The following is a 22,841-nucleotide window of genomic DNA, read 5'->3' on the forward strand; positions in this document are numbered from 1 at the left end:
GGAAGTTTACTAAAACTTTAATCCTATACCTTTCATCTGGTCCTGCCATTCCACTCCTACATATAATCCAAGAGAAAGGAAAGCCAGACAAAGAAGAAGCCATGCATACTATGTGATTCAGTTTATAAAAGGTCTAGAAAATGCTGTTGTCTATAGTGACAGAAAGTAGATCACTGGTTGCTTGGATACTACGGTCTCAACAGAAATCTATAAAGCGATATTTCTCAAAGTTAGGGTGGTGGACCTTGTGCATCAGGATTGACTAGAAGGGCTTATTTTAAAATTCAGCCTTAAATTTAATGCCACTTATGCAGAGGATGGTTAGAAAAAGGAGCTGAAATAAAGTAGTGCAGAGTAAGCACAATTTCAAAAACAGATGTGTTTGCTCTATTCAAGTTTACGCTTGCTGGGTAATGGGCATGTTGTAAGCTGATTGATGGCCTGATTTAAGAGTACAGTGCAAAAGAAGTAAGAAAAGTTATGTAAATTCATTAAGCCTCATGTTTTTCTTATGAAACTGGAGATAATAAGACTCTTGAAAATTTTTAAAGGAATAAATATTGTGTGTAAAACACATACTACTCTGCAGCTTTGATTTGTAGAAAGTGTCCCAGGAAGATTGATATCTATCTACCTATCTATCTATTGATCTATCTATCTACCTACCTATTTTAAATTCTTATTTTGCAGTTTTAAATTATTGTTTATTTTCGTATGTGTTAACCTTCTTTCTTTTTATTTGTTTATTTCTATTTTATAAATAATTTCTCTTTAAATCTTATCTTTATATTTGCATATGTCACTTGGCTGTCTTTTCCCAGAGATATATGCTAGATTTTTGTATGTATACTCTCAAATACTGATTTTTTTTCTCCTATGGTACAAAAAATTCCATCAGGGCCTTAAAATTAAAGGTAACAGTTTTTTAAAAAACCCCTCGGTTTCATCCCTACTGTCTCCGATGGCCATGTTCAAAGTCGAACTTTGCAACACCTGGTTCATTATCAAATGCAAACCCTGAAGGGAGCTAACTGAATGAATCCATATACTCTTTGTTCTATGCAATCAACCTGTGATCTTCCAGAGGATTATTAACAACATGCTGTCTGTCTGGAATAGCCATCTGTGTTAATGATGATGTAATATATTTTACCAGCACCACCTTACGTAACCACTTCCTTTGAATCATTTTGGTTAAATCACAGCCACACTCTGTTCAGTTTAGATTGTAGTCCAAAGATTCTCTACATGAGTACTGAGTTGGTAGGACATTTTGTTTCTTGGCAAGGGCTCTAAATGCTAGACATAAATCTCACCACTGTCCAGACTAGCAAACATTCTGGAAAACCCAGGCTACCCAGACTTCCGCAGTTAGTGGCACCATTAGAACTTTATATCTCACTTCCTTACCTCAATTGCTCCTCAAAGAACCAATGCTTTTCAGCTACCTCAAATCTTTTCAGATCCTTTAGTATTACTCTAGTGCTGAGCCTCTGATCCCAGAGGTATCTTTAGTTTGGTCATCCTCAGTTTTATAGTCTCTTAATGACCAACTTTCAATGCATGATATAATTTATCACACTGTCACTCTCAGCAGTATGGGTTCTATTCCCTGTCTGCTCTTATCTCTAGTCCAAGATAAGGATGACATTTATTGAGATCTGAGTAGATCAAACTGATTGATCTCTTTATCATTCTCAGCAAACAAATATTTTTCTTCCCCTCCTTTTTCATGCAGTAGACTCTTATGTTACTTCAAGTCTCTGTTAAGGGCATCTCTTTGGCTCCTTCAATGTTAGCCTAAGCCTAGGAATAATTAAAAGAGGTATTTGTGCTCCTGTGGTGCTGTTTATTCTTCTATTATAGCCCATGGTACATTGTGGATTATTGATTTGTCTTTTTACCCTTTGAGGACAGTAGTTGTCTAATTCTTCTTTTGAATCCTCATAACTTAACACAGTTCCAGGGTTATATTATGTACTCAGTTGATGTTTAATTATTGCTTCATTGTGTAATGATTATTTATATATCATAATAGTTTTAAAAATTTGAAAAACACTAAATTCATTCAATTTCCTTTAATGAGTATTTGTTATTAAAAAAAAAGAGGTATAAAGTCCTGTTCCCAAGTCCAAACCTCTTATTAACTTAAACCTTGAGTTTTTTGAATTACCCACTTTGAAGTAATTCTTTTTATACCTGAAAAATGGATTTATTGAAATGTTTGAGATAAAAATATGTATTGCAAGAAACATAAGACAAACATTTCAAGAGTACAAAATTAGTTGTAGAAATAACATAATTTTCTGGTAAACCCACATTGTATTACAAATGTGCAAACCTTTTTGATACAAAAGTTTTGGTTTTCTTATTATTTTTTTTAATACTGAGCACCCATTTTTATTTATCCATTTCCCATTGAGAGGTAACTCCTTGCATGCATTTTATCTATCCATTATTCAAGGTTCAATCTTCTCAAGGGGATAACAGCTCACCACTCTGAGATTTGAACTGTAATTAATCCAGTGGCAAGGATTTTCTCTCATGGATTCCAGAGTTAGCCAGAAATTTTAATGTCAAGATGTAAAAGCCTGAAAGGTGTTGCGTTTCCCTCAGATTCTATCCCACAGGAGGCTAAACCCACAAGTTCCCTCCTGTTTCTCATTCAGAAAAAAAAATACTATATTTGCATTCAGAATTGTTCAGTGATTGCTTTTTTGTGTTGGTAGTTCATTTCTTCACGTCAACTTGGCTCTCATATTTTTCCTTTAAGATCAGGTTGTTGATTTCGGGCTTTGTAAACTTTGTTGTCTGGTGTCTGGATTTTCACTGAGGACGATCTTCCCTTGATCGTCTTCTAGATCCTGATTAGGAAGAAGGGAGAGCATATATATTGTAAATGTGATGAAACTATAGTGTTTAAGCATATGATATTTTATGCATAATTATATCTATAAAAGACCATCATTTCTTATTATAATAAATATTAGATTATGTTTTCTTAATAATATATTCTGGTTATGATGATGAAACCAAGTCCTCTTTTGATCAAAGGTATATGAAAATAATAATTTAAAGTGATGATTTCAGTTCCTTAGAAAATTTGGATGAATTTGCATGTTTAGAAGAAATCTGTGATAAAGCCTTCAGTTAAAAATTATGTGTACAACCTAAATGTCCTGCATTAGATGAATGGATAAACAAGATGTGGTACATATATACAATGGAATATTACTCAGCCGTAAAAAGGAACAAAATTGGGTCATTTGTAGAGATGTGGATGGACCTAGAGTCTGTCATACAGAGTAAACTAAGCCCGAAAGAGAAAAACAAATATTGTATATTAATGCATATATGTGGAATCTAGAAAAATCTTACAGATGAACCTATTTCTAGGGCAAGAATAGAGATGTAGACATAGAGAATGGACATGTGGACACGGGGCGGGGAAGGGGAATGAGGGGCTAATTGGGAGATTAACTTTGACATAAATACACTACCATTTGTAAAATAGCTAGTGGGAACCTGCTTTATAGCACAGGGAGCTCAGCTTGGTGCTCTGTGATGACCTAGTTGGGTGGATGGGGGGTGTGGGAGGGAGGTCCAAGAGGGAGGGGATATAGGTATACATTTAGCTGATTCACTTCATTGTACAGCAGAAACTAACGCAACATTGTAAAGCAATTTTACTCCAATAAAAAAAAATTATGTGTATCATTGAGTCTTTAGTTTCAAATGTCTAGATTGGACTGGGTTAAAATCAGATATGCCTATAATGCATTTATAAGCCTTCAACTTCTTTTGACTATTAGTATATAATTATCTTAGAAATTCCAAACATGTAATTATTTTAAGTTCCACAAGGAAAATCTTTGAGTTTTGAATGCATCAGAATGTAAGGTAACCTATGTGGAAGATTAGAAAATGCACATAAATAAAGTTATAAAGAAAATTATAGTGGATGGGTGATATATACATGTATATAACCTACACATTATATCAAAATTTTGTACATACCTATATTAATAATTTTCTATATGTGTACAGTAGATACAGTTTTGAATTTATTTTTGTCTCAAACTGTAGCCTCATTTTAAATAATAATAAATAATAGTTTCACAGAGTTCAGGTCTACCTGCTACCTATTTTTGCTCAACTCTGGTATTCAAGGGTTTCTTTTCAAATTAATTCTACTTGAGTCTACCTCAGTGGTTCAGTATGTCTAGCACTTTACACGAGTATAATTGCCTTTCTTTTAACATTTGTTTTTCTTAAATTTTATTAATAGTGAAAGATTTATTTTCTGATTCATATCATCAAAATACTTTGCTCAAAATAAAATATATTACAATACTCTCCTTTTCTTTTGTTTGTCTTAATATAACAAAAGGTTTGTCATATATGCAAATTACCATAGTCAATATATTTACCTTGAGTTCTTTTGTTGGCTTGTATCTTCCTCACAGGTGTGTCTGAAATTAAATAGCTTTAGTTAAAAATACTTTGAAGTTATGGCTAATATGAGACAGGAAACCATAGTTGAGCAGAAGAGTATAAAGTTTTAAATAAACATCATGTAAACACGTAGATTTCTTTTGGAGTAGTGAGACTTTTGCACTGGCAACAAACAGACATTTGTTTTCCATATATCATAATGAATGTTTACTATTTTCAAAACATATTGTTTTATTATGGCATGTAGCACCCCAGATGATGTTCCATTTTTGCATCGAGTGACTTACATGACTTTTTCACCCTTTTTATGAAAAGCATCACTTTATGATGAAAGGATGTCTAGCATTTTATAAAGTTTAGCAGAAGTATCTTCCCAGAGATATCCACTCATTTTTTCCAGTCATTCCTATTTGTGATGTATCAGACTTCTGCCTCTGTAAAATTCTCATTGTAAATTAATCTATGATCAACTTATAATACATGAGGACAACAAAATATCATAACTCTAGAAATATACCAGTAAGCAATTCAGGAAGTGTGTGCCAACATACTCCCAAATTTAATTCCAATCCTACAAGACCATTTAAAAGTTAAGTAGCTAAAAAATAATAAAATCTTTCTTATTTTAGAATTTTAAGTGTCTCATAACAATGCAGTTTTTTGTCATTATAGTTGCAAAATACTTCCCAATTACTCATTTTTCTTTTAACTCATTGACAAGACCACTTGGTCAACCTAAATTCACATTTTCACTCTGTCGTTGGACATTTGAGATCAATGAATAAGTGTGGTCCCTATAGCGACTTTGTTTCTGTGCTTACCTTCTTTATTTTTTCTCCAAGTTTTGACTTCTTGATTTTTATATATCATCTATACTCAACAATGAAGTCAAAATTTTTGTTTTATATATATATTCAATTCTCTGAAATCCCATAAAAAATAAGACATGAGACTATCACCAACAGTATTTTGGGCTGTATAATATCAAATTTAGAAAAAAGGGAAAGAAACATTAAGCATTTTTTGAAGAATTCTGTTTCTGTCTACATAGCACATTTCCAACATGTCTTTTTTCCCCCCAGAATATAAGATACATAACCATTTATCACACTATATTAATACTATAATAAAATACAGAACTATAGAAAGCCTCATTAGATTGGATAGTGAGGGAAAGTTTATGTGGGATAGAAAAGTCTGAATTATGGAATATGCTCCAGTTGATATATTTTTCTTAACTTCAGGTTTACTTGATCACAAAAAAATGGCTTATAAAATTGCCATGAAAAGATGGATCCAGTCTTTAAGTAGTGAATAAAAGCATTGTTTAGAATGAACTTATTAAATTCCAAAGAGCACTTACTATGCAATTTAAAACAAGGTTTCGACATTACCTTTCAAAACAAGCACTTACACCCAGATTTTCTTTTTTAAATTTGGCAGCATCCAATTAATATATATCCAATTAACTAACTTGTTAACTTATTAATATTTAGCTATGATAAAATCAAAATAAGAAGTGTTCATTGTGGCAAACAAACATCTCTGGAAGAAAAGCTTGATTAAAGTGCAGAAAACCAGATTTGCTCTCAGTGGCTCTCTGCCATCTCAAACTGAATGACACTTGTATTAGGTCGTGTTTAGAGAAGCTAAATGTGGCAAGATAAATCAATCATTGAACAATCCCACAAAAATGCTCCTCTCCACCACGTTTCCTGAAACATACAAAATGCTTCAGCTCACTTATTTGCAAGATTTTTGCATTTTTACATGGCTATGACTTTGGAAATTTAGAGTGTAAAATATTACTTTGTTGACCATGTTAACGTTAATTGACCGTAATCCTGATAGTAGCTAACATCACTGAGAGTTTATATGCACTGAACGTTATTCCAAGTGCTTTTCATATATTGATTCACTTATATGTAGGTAACATTACTATCCCCACTTTTCAGATTAAGAAAGCAAGGCAGAAAAGCATCAATTTATAATACAAGTTAGTTCAAGTTGGAACCCAGATTGGAAGCCAGATCTACAACCTGATCCTCTGTTCTCTACAGAAGCCATAAATCTTTACACGTTATACAGTCAGATTTGTCAAAACCTTCCCAGATAACTTTTTGTTGTTGTTCCTTTCTCCATAGCCTACTACTTTGCTGTTCTCCCTTAATTACTTTAGTAGTTTCAGTAAATGTAGTTCTATCTAAGACAAGAGTGAAAAACTCTACACATTTTATGAGAAGAAGTTTTAGTTAAGGGGTCTGAAGTGTTTCAATGACATCATATTAGTACCAAACTGACCACTTAGCCATGTTAATAAGCATGACCTAAATGATTGAGGAATACACTCAGTTCATCAAAATGTACTATATGTACCACAGTATGAGCAGTTCAGATAGAAAACTCCAAGCTTTGAGATGAAGACCACATTTACCTATAGATCAATTATCAATACTCTGAAAGAAAAAAAAAGCCAGTCTTGCATGACATAATCTTTATTTACACCAGCTTCTTTGTAAATCGGTGTCTCTTGGGATCTAGACAAGAGACACTTGTTATTCAGTGTTGACCCAATGGTTTTACAGGGCTGGAAGAAAGAAAACTAGCATTTCCACTTAGTGTCCAGATATTAGTAACTATACTGCTTATATTGTCTTTCTTATGAGAAAAAAAAAAAAACCTTGGAAATGTTTTGATTAAAACTTATGTTGTGACATTGACAAAACCAACGCATTATGAATATGTGGAGAAACCAAATACTGGGAACTAAAGGAATCAACCTTTGGGATGAACATAAACCAGAGTTAAAGAAGGATTCCATTAACAAAAATTAGAGTATCTTCTTCTTGTAACAGGTATTATCTTCTCTTGGCTGAAGTTAGTCTTCAGCACTTAGTTCGTTGTTTATAATGTACTTGTTAATGGGGGCTTATTGAAGGGGAGGAAAACATACTTACCGAAGTTTAAGCCTAAATAAATTAAAGCAATATATACAAGTGCAGTTACTAATTGGTTCATTCTCTACAAAGCACTGCCATTCTACAAAGCCGCTTACTATGGCAAGGACTGAAAAAAAAAAAAGAATTCAACTTAATTTTCATGTCTTCACCTCTTCCCTCAAATTCCGACCTTTTTCTAGTACAGTGTTAAGCATTTAGGGGTAGATGAGTAAATTCTGTATTAGATCTCACAGGAAACTGGTTCTGTTGTGGCTTTGGGACTGTCACATATTCCCTGCAGTCTGAAAGGAAATCTTGTATTTTTCAGACACAAATTTTTCTTTTGAGGGGAAATTCAATCATTGGTTCAATAAAAATTATTTATTTTGACTATCACTGAACAGTATCACTACTATGTAAGAGATTCTACCTATATAAAAGTAAAGAATAAGGAAACAATAATTGCCAAAAATATACATGGTCCTAAGAGAATTTACAACTTCTTGGACATAGTACTACAATTTAAAAAATTTTAAGCATAAAACCCATTGGGACCATACTTTGGATAAACATTAAACTTCAATTTAGTGTTTCTCAATTCACAGTATATTTCAAAGAGCATATTTGATTTTTCTAAATAATTTAAATACTTGTTTCTCTAAAACAATTTCTTACCTTAAATTCTTTTATTGTTAAGAAAATGAACTAGAAATTAATTTATTCAAATACCAATTACCCAAATTATACTTTATTAACATTTACTATTTCCTTGAGTAATTACCATTGAGAGTTTGTATAAGATTTTGAATTCTTTTTTTTCTTCTTTCCTTTTAAAAGTAGGTCCTTTTAACGCCATAGGCAGAGAACATTCCATATTTTAAATATTAAAATTAATTTCATATGCAAAATAATTTACAGCTCCAGGTATAGATTATCACTCAAACTGTTAGAAGAAACAGATAACCCATTCCCAAGTATGTAGTTTTGGAAAATAAAAATACTAAATGCAATTTTTTTTGCTAGATCTATGCACTTAAAAAATTCATAAACATGCCTCTTATTATTGTTGTGGGTGCAGTGAATACATTTTTTAAAATATAAAAAGTATTTCAATTTGGGCTTCTTTAAATAACTACCAATTTTTAAAGTATCCCCCTTTCACATACTAAAAATATTTTTACAGTTGTCTGTATTAAAGCAAAAAAATATTCACTGCTCCCCACTGAACTTTTTAAAGACTGTTTAAACTAGGAATTCTTTCTTTATAACACTTACTATAACCACCATTGACCCAATCAGTCTGTTAAGACAGACATGATGTTGTCTTTTTTAACCTAACTAAAAAAAAAACAAAACAAAACCTGAATGCTCAGTCTTTAAAAAGTTGAAAATCTCAGTTATCAGTACCTGTTAAGTGGGTTAGTCGTTTCCCTTTTACTAACCTCCCTGAAGCAGTCTTTTAATTTCTTCATCTTCAAATAAATGACCATCACCACCTTCAATGAATTTGGTGACCTTGGTGACCTCTGAGAGGATACATGTTTATAGCAGAAATTGGTTTATGTAATAAAAAGGCAGGAGACGTGATGTGATATATAATGGCATCTGCCCAACAATGAATTCCAGACCAACACTTGGTTCTTTCTTGGTTTTTAGTGTTACTTTTTGATAAACCAATTTTCTTACAAAGTTGTTGAACACTATATAGCAAATATAGAACAAAACAATCAATATGACTGTCATTTGAGTTTCATTCCCTATCTTTGGACTTTTTTCTTGTGTTGGTATGGAACTAGAACAAAGGAATGAGACAGAGTAGAAAGTGTAAGAGTCTTCAAAGATTATTTTAGACTTTGATATAGATAGCTTAAAGAAATCCACATTCTTATTCTTCTAGACATACTGACCTTCTTGCAACAATTTCTTCAGAGTTTCGTCTGTTTCTCCACCACTAGTTGAAATTCTAGTGTATTTTATTTCAGGACCTAAAGGAAAGACAAAAAAAAAAAAAAAAGGATCTGAAACAAGGCTGGGCAAACTTCCTCTGTAAGGGTCACATAGAAAGTAATTTAGACTTTATGGGTCTTGTGGTCTGTGTTGCAGCTATTTAACTTTGTCCTTCAGAGTGCAAATAGCCATAGACACTGTATAAATGAATGGTCACACTATGTTCCAGTAAAACTTTATTTACATAAGTAGGTGGCATGGGCCATATTTGCTGACTGCTTGTTTAAACATGGACTGCCAGGGAATTCCCAAAGACTTAAAAAATAGCTGAATTCAGAATTTTAGGCTAATTCACTAATGGGAGACTGATAGAGGTTTCCTGAAATTATTGATCAGTTGTTCTATACAAACTTGCATATTATTTTTGTGTGTAGATGTGTATGTGTAGACCTTAAGATTAAAGGAAAATCGAAGGAGGGAATGGTTTTTTTCTAGGATTTAGTAACTCATTAATAAATAGCAAAGTGAAGATAGTGTATTATACACATGCATATTCATAATAAAGACACATGCTTATAGATTTGTCCCAAATTTTCCAATTCAGAGGAAAACATAGATTACATATTTAGGATTAGTATTATTTCTACCAAGAAAGAAATAAAGTAACTTCAGTAACCACTAAGAAAATGACTTAGTTTCTTTAATGATTCTTGTAATAATAATTTAAGGATTAAATGATTTGCTCTTTATAATCCAGGCATAGTTCATATACAGAGTTAAAAATTACCTGTAATGATTCGTTCTTCTCTTGTCTCTTTTTCAGTTATTTCTACAGGCACTCCATCAATGATTTTGGTGTATTTTTTAATAATTGGCTCTGAAATAGGGGAAGAAAATGCATTTGATTTATCCCCTTATGGCATCTAAGTGGCCATAAGCTAGACATTTTAATGATTAAATGTATTTCTCACAGCAGTGCCATTTAGAATTCAATCATAATAATTTTGGGGACGTATCTCAAATAAATTCATATAACAAAGGTCTAAAAGGTAGTGGTTATGTCCTGAATCTTGGGTAAGGGAGAGAGCCAACTAGCAAGCTAACACTCCATGTCATATTTGTCTCTTGACTGTGGAATGAGTGTTCAGGGAGAATCTAGGGAATTATACATCATTAGAATGGGAACCTTATAAGTCCTAGCAGTGACTTATTAGTCAGTCTTATAGAATGGCCACTCTTTCTTCTAAGTACAATGTGTTCTTTTGTATTGACATGATTGTTTTCATTATATTTCATAATCCTTGCATATGCAGAGTAATGACAGTTTTGTTGGAACTGGTGAGTTAATGGTTAAATCAATTCCAGCTATATCCATTAAAAGGTAAACTATGTTTTAATTGATCAGCTAATAAGAATCTGTAACTGAGAAAAGTTTTCCCACAATTTATATAAAACAAAAGTCCAAGAGAAAACCTCAGATATTCAATATATTTAAACCAACACTGTTTGAAAATGTTCACAGTAGGCTACAGGAAACACACAAAACGCACCTCCATGGATCACTTCAGTTACTGTTTCACCTTCTTTAATCAGTCTGAATTCAGGTTCACCTTCAATTTTGACCTTTGTTATTGTGGGTCCTAAGGCATTGTTTTAGGAGACAAATTATCATGTTAATGTAGTCCTTTAAATTTACCAGAACAGGAAATTTATTTCAACATTTGGTGTTGCTCAAATTTCAAAGTGGTTTCAGGCTTTATGAAATCGGTTATAAACAGTTCCCATTGTCCTCAAATTAAGCAGTGTTTATGAGAACAAATGACTCAATCTATCAGTGTGCTACTAAAATAACTTTCATCTGCTTTAGCATTTAAATTGATGTTTAATTGATCCATTTATTCATAGTTGTAAAGTATGATCATGCAAAATATTATATGTGACTATACATTGTGAATCATACAGTATGTACAAATTTGAGTTGCTCTAATGATAACTAGTGTAGATCTTACTTTACCATACTGATATTGTCTATTACTTTCTTTTCTTGTTAAATTTTTAATTTAATTTTTAATCAGTCAATATCTTACATTTTTTATCTAATGGGCATAAGACTGAACATCAAAAAAGCCCAACTTTATGCCTACCTTTAAAATACAAAATTCAGGTTTTATGAGAAAATAGATTTGAGTACTTACCTTCTATATGTGAATGATGCATATATTTACTAATCAATAGTTAAACAGTCCTTCAAATGCAAAAGTCAAGTGTTGCATTTGACTTGCAAAATGATTTTGCTCCCAGAGAAAATCATTTTGAATGTTAGGAAGCAGATTACTACATTAATTAATTAATTAATTAATTACTACATTAATCAAGACTGTTTCTTAGAGAAGTTCAGTACATTTAACTCATACTGTGACACCCTTCAACAGTTGAATATAACTATATTTTTATCTTTGAGAGGGTTTATTTGTTTTTTCAGAAATTGTCAATGTACACCATTACCCAGAATTATATAGTCTAGGACAATCTAAAATAATGAAAACAAGAGTACAGTTCATTCAAACAGTAAGTATTTCGCACCATAATATTTGACCTATGTGGTCAAGGGACACTGAGTATCAAAATGTAAGGCCAAGTTTTTAAGGTGTGGAAACTTCAAAAGGAAAGAACAGCTAAGGAGTTTAAGAACAGGAAATGAGTTAATAAAATATCCCAATAGACATTTCTTTAGAAGAGCCTCAACTGGAATTTCAGAAACATCATCTATCCTTAAATTCTATGAAGGCAGGGATTTACTACCAAAAAATTTTTTTTTCATATTTATTCCTGGCGGGCACCTACGAGAGTACACAGCACAATACGTGCTCAATGTGTATTCAGTTGATTTATTCTTTCTTCTAAAATTTGGTTAGGTAACGTTTATAAGAAACATCTTACAATTGTGTCTTGGGGTCTAATTTATTTAGTAAGAATTCAAGAGTTATCGATGAATCAGCAAAAGTTCAAACAGTGAGAAGGAAATGCCAATAGTAATTCTAGAACTGGACAATTGTAAATGGCTGCCAGGGTAAATATTTGTCTCCCTCATTATGTTGCACAAAGTAAAACTTCCAAGTTTTTTAACTGGAGCGTTGTTCATGCATAGGTGACTTGACCCCATTTTTCATCTTAGTTCCCTTCATAGGAAAAACTCAAGTAGAGCTGATGCTTCATTGCGTTCCTAATTGAAGAAAAGTAATACAATAGAATCGTGCTCACAAAGTTTGGGAAGATAAATGGGTTGAATGAAGAAGCTTGAAAGAAAAGAGAAGAATCTTTGAAAATAAAAATAGTACATGTGAATGATTTTTACTATAGAAGCTGTGTACAAGTGATTATACAAAATTTTAGGGAATCTAATTTTTAAAAAAGTACAAGAATCTAAAAATCAAGGATCATTTTATCATTTTTCATTAAAATGATCAAGAAACATTTTCTCAACAAAAATTTCTGAGATTTAACTTCTTAAATCATCAAATTCTCTTCATCATTATATAAGAGCAATCAAATACTCAAATGACAATAGGTATAGTATGTTTTTTAAAAAAGCACAGATTCTAAATACCTCAATTTTAAGTCTCAAGAATGTATAAAAATATAGACAACTAACTAGCTAGGAAATACACTTTTACATACATACTTCCAATGTCTAAGTTTTAAGTAATGACTCACTTTTCGAGGAATCAAAAGTATTCAAGAAGTTGCCATCTCAATTCGTAAAATGAGAATACCCAAATCAAAGATAATTACAATAATAGTTTTCTTGAGATTCAACTGAGGATATCATCTATTCCTTTTTTGGAAGACTGTTTCTATTCTTCTTACAGAATAATTAAGAAAACCTGGTCTTTCTTCTGTGGCCAGTCACCACATTAAGATTCTTAGACATGGAAATATTTCTTAAGTCCTGATCCTTTGGGAGTAATTAAAATATGTGAAGTGAAGGGGGCATCAGAGTTGCTGGAGTTGGCTAACATACACAGTAGGGGGAGAGAGAAAAATAACTTTATTTAATGTTCTAATCTGAAACATCAGGAGATAAGTATATATGTAAGTATATATGTCTATTTAATGTGTTATATATGTATACATATAAGAATATGTAATGTATATTATATATAGACACACATTCAGGGCTGGAATTAAGGATTCTAAGGTTTGACTCAACTGCACCAACTACTATTTCCTCTGTTTCTCGTGGTTTAATTAAAAAATATATCATGTGTGGATGTACATTTTAAAAGCTTTCTTCAGTATACAGCTTCTGTGCTCTCTTAGGTTGTTGAATCAAAAATGCCTGCACTTTTTGGAACACCTCGCAACAGTATAAAAGAGATTTATGTGGGGAGACTGGAAACAAAACTATAAAGAGTATACTCTCTAAAAGAGTCTAGGTGCAGAAAAAATAGCTTAGGATTTATTTGTATAGTGAGTATCTGGGTACTAGTGCGAATGCAATGGTAAATTAAGTTCAAATGAAATCAAATACAAGCAAATGTACTGAAAGTATTAGGAATGCACCATCTACTCTGCTAAATAACTTGCATTCCGCATTCTGCTGTTAAATGAGCATGCCATTGATATAGAAATATTTAGCATGTTAGTTTCAAAAAGGATGTAGATACATTCATAGAAATCAGTCTATTATATGGATTTTTAAGGAACCATGTATAACATTGATTTTTACCTTCCGTTTTGATAATAGGCTGAAGACTGCCTTCAATCACTTTAATTTTTGGTTCCAAAACTTTGGTTATAATTTTAGTTGCTGAAAGTATAGAAAGTGGAACATAAATGATGTTTACATAAAAACAACCTGAACGAAATTGTCTCTTTTTTTCTGGTCTTTGTTGGGTACTGAGGTATCAGGTGTGGTAATATGTTCAGGCAGTCAGATACAGGAAATATTCATGGTAAGTATCTAGTATCTTCTCATGTCCAGATGATGAACTCTGAAGTCCAGTGACTTGGATTTGTTCCAGTGAAATATATACTTGCTAAGTGAGGCATTCTATCTAGAAATCTATCATTTTGAACTGCACCACTAAAGCTCTTTACCTTCTTTTGTACTTCTTGAAAATATTGGCTGCATAGCAACAAAGACAAACATGATTAATTTCATGCAATTCATAATATCTTAAATTGCATTGTTGGATTCTTTCTCAATTAGAAGAAGACACTGAAAGAAAAAGACTCAAAGTATTTTTCATGCATTTGATAACAGTGATACAGAAAGGAAAATACAAAAATAGTTCAAAATACTTAAATGTAAAAGTGGATTCCAGCCAGACAGACATGAGCTCTATGCAACAAATATGATATGATCATGTATTTAAATATTTAAGTTATAGGCTAAAATGGCTTTAATTTTCAGCTTTATCATCATCATTTTTATACTGAAAGCTATGTATTTTGAATGTATGTCGTCCATCCAACTGAAATAATAATAATGTGCAAAATATATTTCAGATAGCAGCCAACTATTTGGTTGGCTCTTGGTTGTATAGATTAACTGGAAGTGTGCCTCTGGAGCCAGATACCAGAGCTACTACTGGCTGGCTCTTTATCATTTCTAATTAGAGCCTTAAAAGATGGATTCATTAGATAAAGCACTAAAGCTATCTGTGCAATCATAACAGACTGTGTTGAAACATTAGAGGTGAGATATTAGCACAGTCTGGATTTCTGTCACATTCTCACTTCAGGTTTCTGAGATGTTTATCTGTGTCAACTCTTTGAATTAATATGGATTCTAGAGCTTAACTGTGGCTGTGTCTCGGTTATTTCAGATTTTACATATTGAGATCTCAAATTATGAAGCTAAAATATGTCAAATCTTTGTGTCCAATTACTGATTCCACAGGTGGCCTGGCCACAGAGGAACCTTCCCATGAAGGTCAAATTCACAGAGGTCTCTGCTGCTACTATCAGAATGGGTTAATTACTTTTAGCTTAAATTTTCACTTCATGTTAAGGAACTTGAAGTTTAGAATGTTTATTGGGGTCCTAGTTTTGTTTCAGTCTTGCTTTTCTGAACACTTAAGTAGTTTTGACAGATCACGGGCTGAGGATTAAATACTGATTTTCTTCCTCTCCACCTCAAATGTCATATATTTGACAACACATACTAAAGAGCATTTTCCCCCCTTACAATTGAAAATGTATGGTATTTGGGGGACAAGAATAATACATAGTAAGAAAATTAAAATTTTAGAGACAAGTCAATAAAGGAACATGAAAATGGAATCTTTAGTTTAATTAGTCTCAACCTCTGTTTGAACTATGCTTCCAAATAACAGCATACATGGAGAAGAGTTAAAGAAATATTCCACATCAGCATGTAAATCTCAGAGCTCTTTCAAGAGCTGTGAGTAGGTAGGTAAGATTCATTAGACTTGCATAATTTCATAAACTGTAGCTTGTTCTCTGTGAGAACAATTTAAGTAGAGGAAAATAAAGGAATTATAATATTTTGGCTCAATGTAAGCAAAATATTGCATTGACATATAAAAGGTAGTGGACCTCTCATGGATAAAGTAGAAAAGGTAAAGAAATGTAGTGCAGATATACATTTTTAGTGGAGGAAGATGACATAGCACTTCTGATGAATAGAGCCCATAAGCATTCTTTCATTTTTTATAAAATATATCTTTAATAAGATTGTATACTTCCATACTGGAATTTAAACCATGTTGAATTATAAGTATTCCAACTAAGTCATTGAAACAGTGCTGAGCTGGCCTGATACTAGGGTTGTTTATGTTATTATTACATAATTAAAATCAGTAAGAACAGCAGACCTTTTGTTTTGCTCCTTACATCATCTTTACTCCTTTTCCATATCTAGTGTAAATATTAAGGAAAATTTTCTTAATTAAATAACAGTATGCTCATGGTATAAAATGGAATAATTCTTGCCAAGATAAATGTGAGAATTGAAGCAATGCTTTAGCTACTGATGCATTTTGAGTGTTGGATTGTAGAGTCGAAACAAAATGGAAAGAATTTCTGCTTTGAAAGTTGTAACGGAAGAGAGGAAAAAAGACAAAGGAGGAAAAAGCCACATTGAATATGAAATACTATGAGTTACATTTATGAAAATGAAATACCTTTGCTATTGTTAAGAAGTAGAGGTTTAATTTTGATAATCTGGTAGAGTCAGGAATAAAAGAACCTTGGAATCTAGAAACTCTAGGTTTATCACCTGACAATTTTTTTGTTCCTTCATCCAATTTTGAATGGGGAAGAGTTTTTGAACCACCAGCCCATAAATATTAGACTTCTCTGACAGCCTGCCCTTAGCTGGCTGAGGTCTTGAGAGTGGAATGAGCTACAAATCTTTCAGCAGTGTTATTTCTGTGTCCACATATTTGAATTTTCAGATAGCTCTCAAGTGCCTTTTAGCTAGCTCTCCTGTTTGTATGTTTGTGTGTCTTTTTTCCCCTGCGTCTTTGCCATGCTAGCAATTATATCTATATCAAGCTAGCAGATGAGTGAGGAAGTGGTTCATTGGAGTTGAAGGGTATAGTCAAGGCTGAGAGGTCTCATCCAGACCTCAAGCCCTGTTTCAAGTGAGATGAGATTTGCCATTGTTTGGAATTCTAAATACCAGATTATCAATCATCTCAGTAAACACAAAGAAAATTATTGGGTTTTCTTTTTTTTTTTTTACGTCTTGCCACATATGTGACAAATATTCATTATGTACTTACTGTAGACAGTTATGGGGATTTCTTTGAAGGTGCTACCACGAACAAACTGAAAATAAACATTATATTTAGTAACATGAAATGTAGTAGTTGTACTAACAAAATCTTGGCACCATGATTTTTAGTTTTCACTGAAATAAAGACAGTGAAGCTATCATTATATTTAGTGAAAATGAAGGCTTCATATAAATCATCTTCCAATTTCCTGCTGTTGGGCAACATGGCATAAAATGGTTGGATTTGTTACTTAGAGTTTTAAAAATTATAGAATAGTGAATCCCAAATTAAAAGTTCATTAAATAATACTTCCTATGTTGTCTGGTGCTTTAACCCTACCAATATTCAACCCAATATTTATCCTAGAATATTCCTTTACCTTTAACTATTGTGATTGGTGACAATTTCTTATAAGCAAATATTTTATGTTTCCCTTATATTCTGTAGCAAAAATATTTGATAATAGAAAAATTATAGCTTTTTATCTACATGTCTTATCTTCCCTGCTGGACTGTAAACTTTTTGAATAAAGGGCCATATCTGATTCAACTTAATATTTCTCATAATACTTAACATTCTGCTTGGCCCCAAGTAGCTTTTATTAAATCCTCCTTAAATAAAACCATGAAGAAATGATGCCAGTGTACCATTATAATCAACAAAGAGCAATGCAATCCCAGTGTACATCTACTTATTAACGTATACATTTCTAGTTTCTTATGTTAAACCTGCAGTGTCTGTTAAACACATTAGAAACATGCAATAACATCTGTACCTTAATTTGGATGTATTTGATCAGTTTATTAAGTATTTCCAGCAGCTGATCATTTCCAACAGGTGTGTCTGTGAAGAGGGATATTAAATGAATATTGTAGGAATGGATGAAATAAAAATCTAGGTTTCTATTGAAAAAGAGTTATGTTTTCATTAATCAGTTCAATAATTACCAACCTGCTGGATAGAGGAGTTTATCTACAACATGAATGACACCATTTGTTGTCATGATGTCAGATTCTTTTGATTTCAATTCATTTACCAGAAGTGTATCATTCACCTATTAAAACAGGGGATAATGTCAATGGGAAATTTAATGAAATAAGAACATTAGGATAATTGAATAATAGATGAACACTCTCATAGATTCATACTAGAGAACTTACTCCTTTCAGATAGATTTTGCTTCCTTGTGTGGTCTTTAAAATGTTAGTAACACCAGGTTCAAATCCCTTTCCAATGAAAACTCCTGGTGTCAGGTGATAAAGGATGATGTTTTGAAGAGCATTTTTGTCCCCTAGGGGGAAAATATATATTTATTTAATAACATGTTATATATTTTGACATTTTGATATTATGAGGACGAAGGAGAAAAATATTTCTTTGTCTTTATTTTTTCCACACTGTAATTTCTCATAATGTCATTGTTCTCTCAATGTGATATCAATGCTATGTCAAAACATGCAGTCCCTTCAATAAGTTCAATCAAAATATTATCCAACTTACTGGGAGAAAAAAGTCAAATTATTTTTGAAATTGTAACTGTTTCTTTCTTTGTCACCTAGTTGTGTGCCCTTTAATAGAGACAACATAAGTGAACATCTAGTCCAACAACATTACAGTAAGCAGTTAATTGAGAACATTTATGAGTGACCCTCTAATTATTCCAAATGGAATTAAAGGAGACGAAGGCTAGTCATGAATAGGAAAGAGGGAACACTTTGGGGGCTGATATCTGGGCAGGAACGCTCGAGGAAGAAATGAGATCCTGAAATCAAGGGGCAAATATATCTGGTGTTCACTTCTACTCACGAATAAGAATTTCCTTTTCTTCATTAGTCATTCCCTTAAAGGCATCGTTGGTTGGTACAAACAAGGTCCAATCTCCAGGCTGTGTCAGGAGCTCTTTCAAGTCTGCAGCTTCAAGTAGGCTGAGGAAGATGCTAAGCGGGAAGGACATATGGACATACGTTTATTTTATTAGATTTAATCTAGGTAAGCCTACCCACCATGCATGAAATAGAGGAGAATCCCTATACGTGGAAGCATGAGAAAATGGTTCATACGTTTTCATATGTTTCAAATGCAATTTACTGTTAAAGGTTTATCATGGGGAAATTATTTAAATATACATATGATTTTTAAATTTCCTAAACTCTGTTTTCCCCCTATAAATCTTGGCGAGGTCACACTTTATTTAATATTCTGCAAAATAGTCTTTGCTAGAATATACTATCATTTTTTTAAAAACTTAATTTTAAAAAAATTTACAAGAAGTAATTCAGTCTATTAGGTTGATTTTTGTTTGTTTGTTTGTTCTCTACCCACCAAATCATATTATGCTGCACCAGGAAGAAAAATAGTGTTAAAAACATATCTTAATTTTAAAAACATTTGTATAGACTTTCTATTCTAAATTCTGTTCTCAGCAACACTGAATACCGAATGGATTTTGGAATACTTACTGTGAAACAAAACTATGCTAAAAGCTCTTATTCTCTTGTGGAGGTGAAACTAGTAAGCTTACCTGAAGCGCTTATCTTGTTTCAGTTTTTCATGAAGGGATTTCTCTGCTGGTTTGATGATCTCTCGGAATATGTGAATGGCACCATTTCTTCCTTGCTTGCTTCCTCTCACCATGCATGAATTTTCAATGCAGACAGCCTAGCAAAGAAATAAAGATACAGTTGTCCATTTCCTTACTTGAAATCCCCTACGTAGAAGAAGCTACATAATTGAATTTCTGGATGGGATCTTCTAAGAGGTCACCTGACTTCTAATGTGAGAAAAAACAGTTTGTCTGTTTTTAATATCTTGTACAATCTGACCTCACTTTTTCTATTCAGCTAGGTCTTCCACTACTAGGCAAGCTACCCTATGTATGGGGCAGGTAGTTTTGTCAGTAAATTTAAAAATTCCATATAATTCCACTTCTACATTTCCTGTCATTCCTCTCTAGGTTCTAATCATTCTTACAGACCCTCTTAGTAAACTTTCACCCTTTAACTTTTTAAGACCCTCTTTAACCATAAAGTTTCATGACTTTACTGCCTCTTGTGATGTTCACAAATATTTAGTATATTATCTTGACTGTAAGACACTATCAATTTTAAGTCAAATTACTGATTAAGTTATAGCATTTCTGAACAATAATATTTATATATGTATCATTTAGAATGTGGAGCATTTTCTGCATCATTTAAAATGTGTGTCTTGGCCTTGTGGAACTATGGTGCACAGCACTGTGTGTCATGTTTAGTTCAAGGTAATGCTTGACTTCCTATGAATTCTTTTTAACTGTAGCTGCAAGGTTGCCTGGACAGAAATTGAACAGCACCACTAGTAGCACTGTAATTCTGATAAGCAATATTTTCTAGAAATTTTCCCTCAGATAAAGCACATTAGAACCACTTACTAGAAATCTTTATGTGCCTATAAAAGTTTATCCTGAAAGCCATTCAAAAGAGATTCGGTGGTTGGATGATGGTCATACATTAAAAGATCATCCTAAACATTGGACTCAATATAAAAATTACCTTGTAAATGGTAAAATACGGTACTCTATAAAGCAAAAGCTTATTTTAAAGGAGTTTTAGTGATTTATGGAATTGAAATAATGCTTTAGAAAAAGTTATTTATAATGAAACAAGTGCAACTTATCAGAATTATTAATACACAGCACTTTTTTTATACTTTCCTCAAAGTCTTTTCAAACAAGCTATTCAGTTCCCTGATCTTCCTATGAATATTTACTATTAAGACCACATTAATAAAATTCTAAGGAACTTTTGTTACAAGAACAGTCTTTCACAGATGTAGAGAATGGACTTGAGGACACGGGGAGGGGGAAGGGTAAGCTGGGACGAAGTGAGAGAGTAGCATTGACATATATACACTACCAAATGTACAGTAAATAGCTAGTGGGAAGCTGCTGCATGGCACAGGGAGATCAGCTCAGTGCTTTGTGGCCACCTAGAGGGGTGGGATAGGGAGGGTGGGAGGGAAACGCAAGAGGCAGGAGATATGGTGATATATGTATATGTATAGCTGATTCCCTTTGTTATACAGCAGAAACTAATACAACATTGTAAAGGAATTATACTCTAATAAAGATGTTAAAAAAAAAAGAAAAAAGAACAGTTTTTGACAAGGGCACATCATTTGACATTTAGGCCAGTGTGGATATTTTATCTCATTCGGATTCACTTACTGTGCGATACACGAAGACTCTGAGCTGTTTGCCGCCAATGGTCTCTAGTTTTTGTCCATTGTAAAGCTCATTAAGGCCAACTTTTACTTTCAATATGTGATTCTGCAGAATTAATTTAAGAAGACGCTGATCCATGCTCAGAGTATCATCTATAAGTAAATTCATTACAAAAGAGTGTTATTCTGTTTAGAAAGCAATAAAGTTTCTCCTGTAAGAGAAAATCATGAAAATGGGTAATCCCTACCACTATAGATCTTACAGATCCTACACTTATATAGTATATGAGTTGACTATATGCCAAAAGCTAAGAATTTTGTGCACAAATTAGAAATTCCATGAGCGATTTCATCAAATGACTACAATATGATTCCAAGCAGTCCAAACAATGGGCTTCATCTATGTGAGGGCCACATGGTTTTATGTGGTCACTGACAAAAGTTAAACTCTAAGCCTGGCCAAGATTTTCTCTGAGAATCTGATGTCCATTAGTCACATGAAAAACTACTGATGAATCATTTCTAAATTTATTTTTATTTATGGAGAAAGAGTTGAAGCATGTAACCTCTTAAAGATGGGTTGATGTCAACATGTATGGATATTATTATTACGAAGAGGAAAAACAGCATTTCTAGGAATTTGAATTTTCTTGTTAATAATTTTCTATGTCACAACCTAGTATTTGGAAAAATATTAAAAAGGTGATACTTATTTAGTTTTTAATTGCTAAATTTTGCCTAACAATTTAAATATGTCTTTGTGAAGTCATTTTTTTCCGGAAAAAGTGTCAGGTTGTATTAATCTAAACACAGTCCTTGAATAGCAGCTACTAGGTCAAATAATTGTAATCATAGTTCACATCATAATATGGAAGTGTATCATTTTCTCTTGTTTGTATTTATTTATAATTTGATACCTTACTTTCAAATTCTGAGTTGCAAAATGCACCTACGTATTCCTAAGTATTATTATGTTGGTGTTTAAATAAACAAATCAGATTTATTTTTCTTAAGATCTGTTAATACATCCATTATGTGTGCTGGAAATATGATCAGGTTCACAGAACAACTGAAGACTACTTATCACAAACTTTCACTTCCTGTAGGCTATTATCTATTATAATGAAATGTTTTGAAATGAAGGACATTTTAATAGAGACTACATAGTGCTAATGCATTGTATGTGTAGCTGGTAAAGAAACTAATTAACACCTCACAAAATATCTATTATTTCTTAATGCAAACAATCATGGTGAAGAAACAATGTGTGTAGAGGAGGAAAGAGCAGGAATGACAGTGTCCAGTACATACCAGAAAATGCATTATTCATGGGTGCCAGCAAAGTGTATTCTCCATCTGGCCTCAGAGCAGATGCCAAGCCTAATTGGGCCACAAGATCTGTGAAAGTGGTTTGCTGATTTCCAGCTAGCTCAATAACTTGTTTAGCTGTAAAATAAACCATTACCATTCAAACAATGTCATCATTGTTATTACAATAATCATGAAATTAGTAAATCAGTTCTTGGCTATTTTCCATAAGCTATTTGCTGTA

The 22,841-nt window shown here is 32.6% G+C and overlaps 1 protein-coding gene across 4 annotated transcripts in view; it reads right to left on the reverse strand.

Moving 5' to 3' along the window:
• Positions 1-2,129: 2,129 nt before the first annotated feature.
• Positions 2,130-22,841, reverse strand: part of POSTN (periostin) — a 33,622-nt gene continuing 12,910 nt past the window's right edge. The window contains exons 9-23 of one of the 4 annotated variants that reach the window (XM_060080307.1): positions 22,601-22,735; positions 21,294-21,442; positions 19,611-19,747; positions 18,896-19,026; positions 18,250-18,380; positions 18,041-18,143; positions 17,865-17,932; positions 17,096-17,141; positions 14,071-14,151; positions 10,892-10,981; positions 10,129-10,218; positions 9,302-9,379; positions 8,837-8,920; positions 4,431-4,472; positions 2,130-2,864 (exon numbers count right to left, since the gene is read on the reverse strand). In XM_060080307.1, coding sequence (XP_059936290.1) covers positions 2,827-2,864; positions 4,431-4,472; positions 8,837-8,920; positions 9,302-9,379; positions 10,129-10,218; positions 10,892-10,981; positions 14,071-14,151; positions 17,096-17,141; positions 17,865-17,932; positions 18,041-18,143; positions 18,250-18,380; positions 18,896-19,026; positions 19,611-19,747; positions 21,294-21,442; positions 22,601-22,735 — 1,403 coding nt within the window. In that variant the 3' untranslated portion in view covers positions 2,130-2,826. The remainder of the gene's footprint in view (positions 2,865-4,430; positions 4,473-8,836; positions 8,921-9,301; positions 9,380-10,128; positions 10,219-10,891; positions 10,982-14,070; positions 14,152-17,095; positions 17,142-17,864; positions 17,933-18,040; positions 18,144-18,249; positions 18,381-18,895; positions 19,027-19,610; positions 19,748-21,293; positions 21,443-22,600; positions 22,736-22,841) is intronic. The other 3 variants (XM_060080308.1, XM_060080309.1, XM_060080310.1) reach the window with 3 other exon arrangements.

This window comes from Mesoplodon densirostris, chromosome 17, assembly GCF_025265405.1.
Source record: "Mesoplodon densirostris isolate mMesDen1 chromosome 17, mMesDen1 primary haplotype, whole genome shotgun sequence".
In the NCBI taxonomy this organism is placed as follows: Eukaryota; Metazoa; Chordata; class Mammalia; order Artiodactyla; family Ziphiidae; genus Mesoplodon; species Mesoplodon densirostris.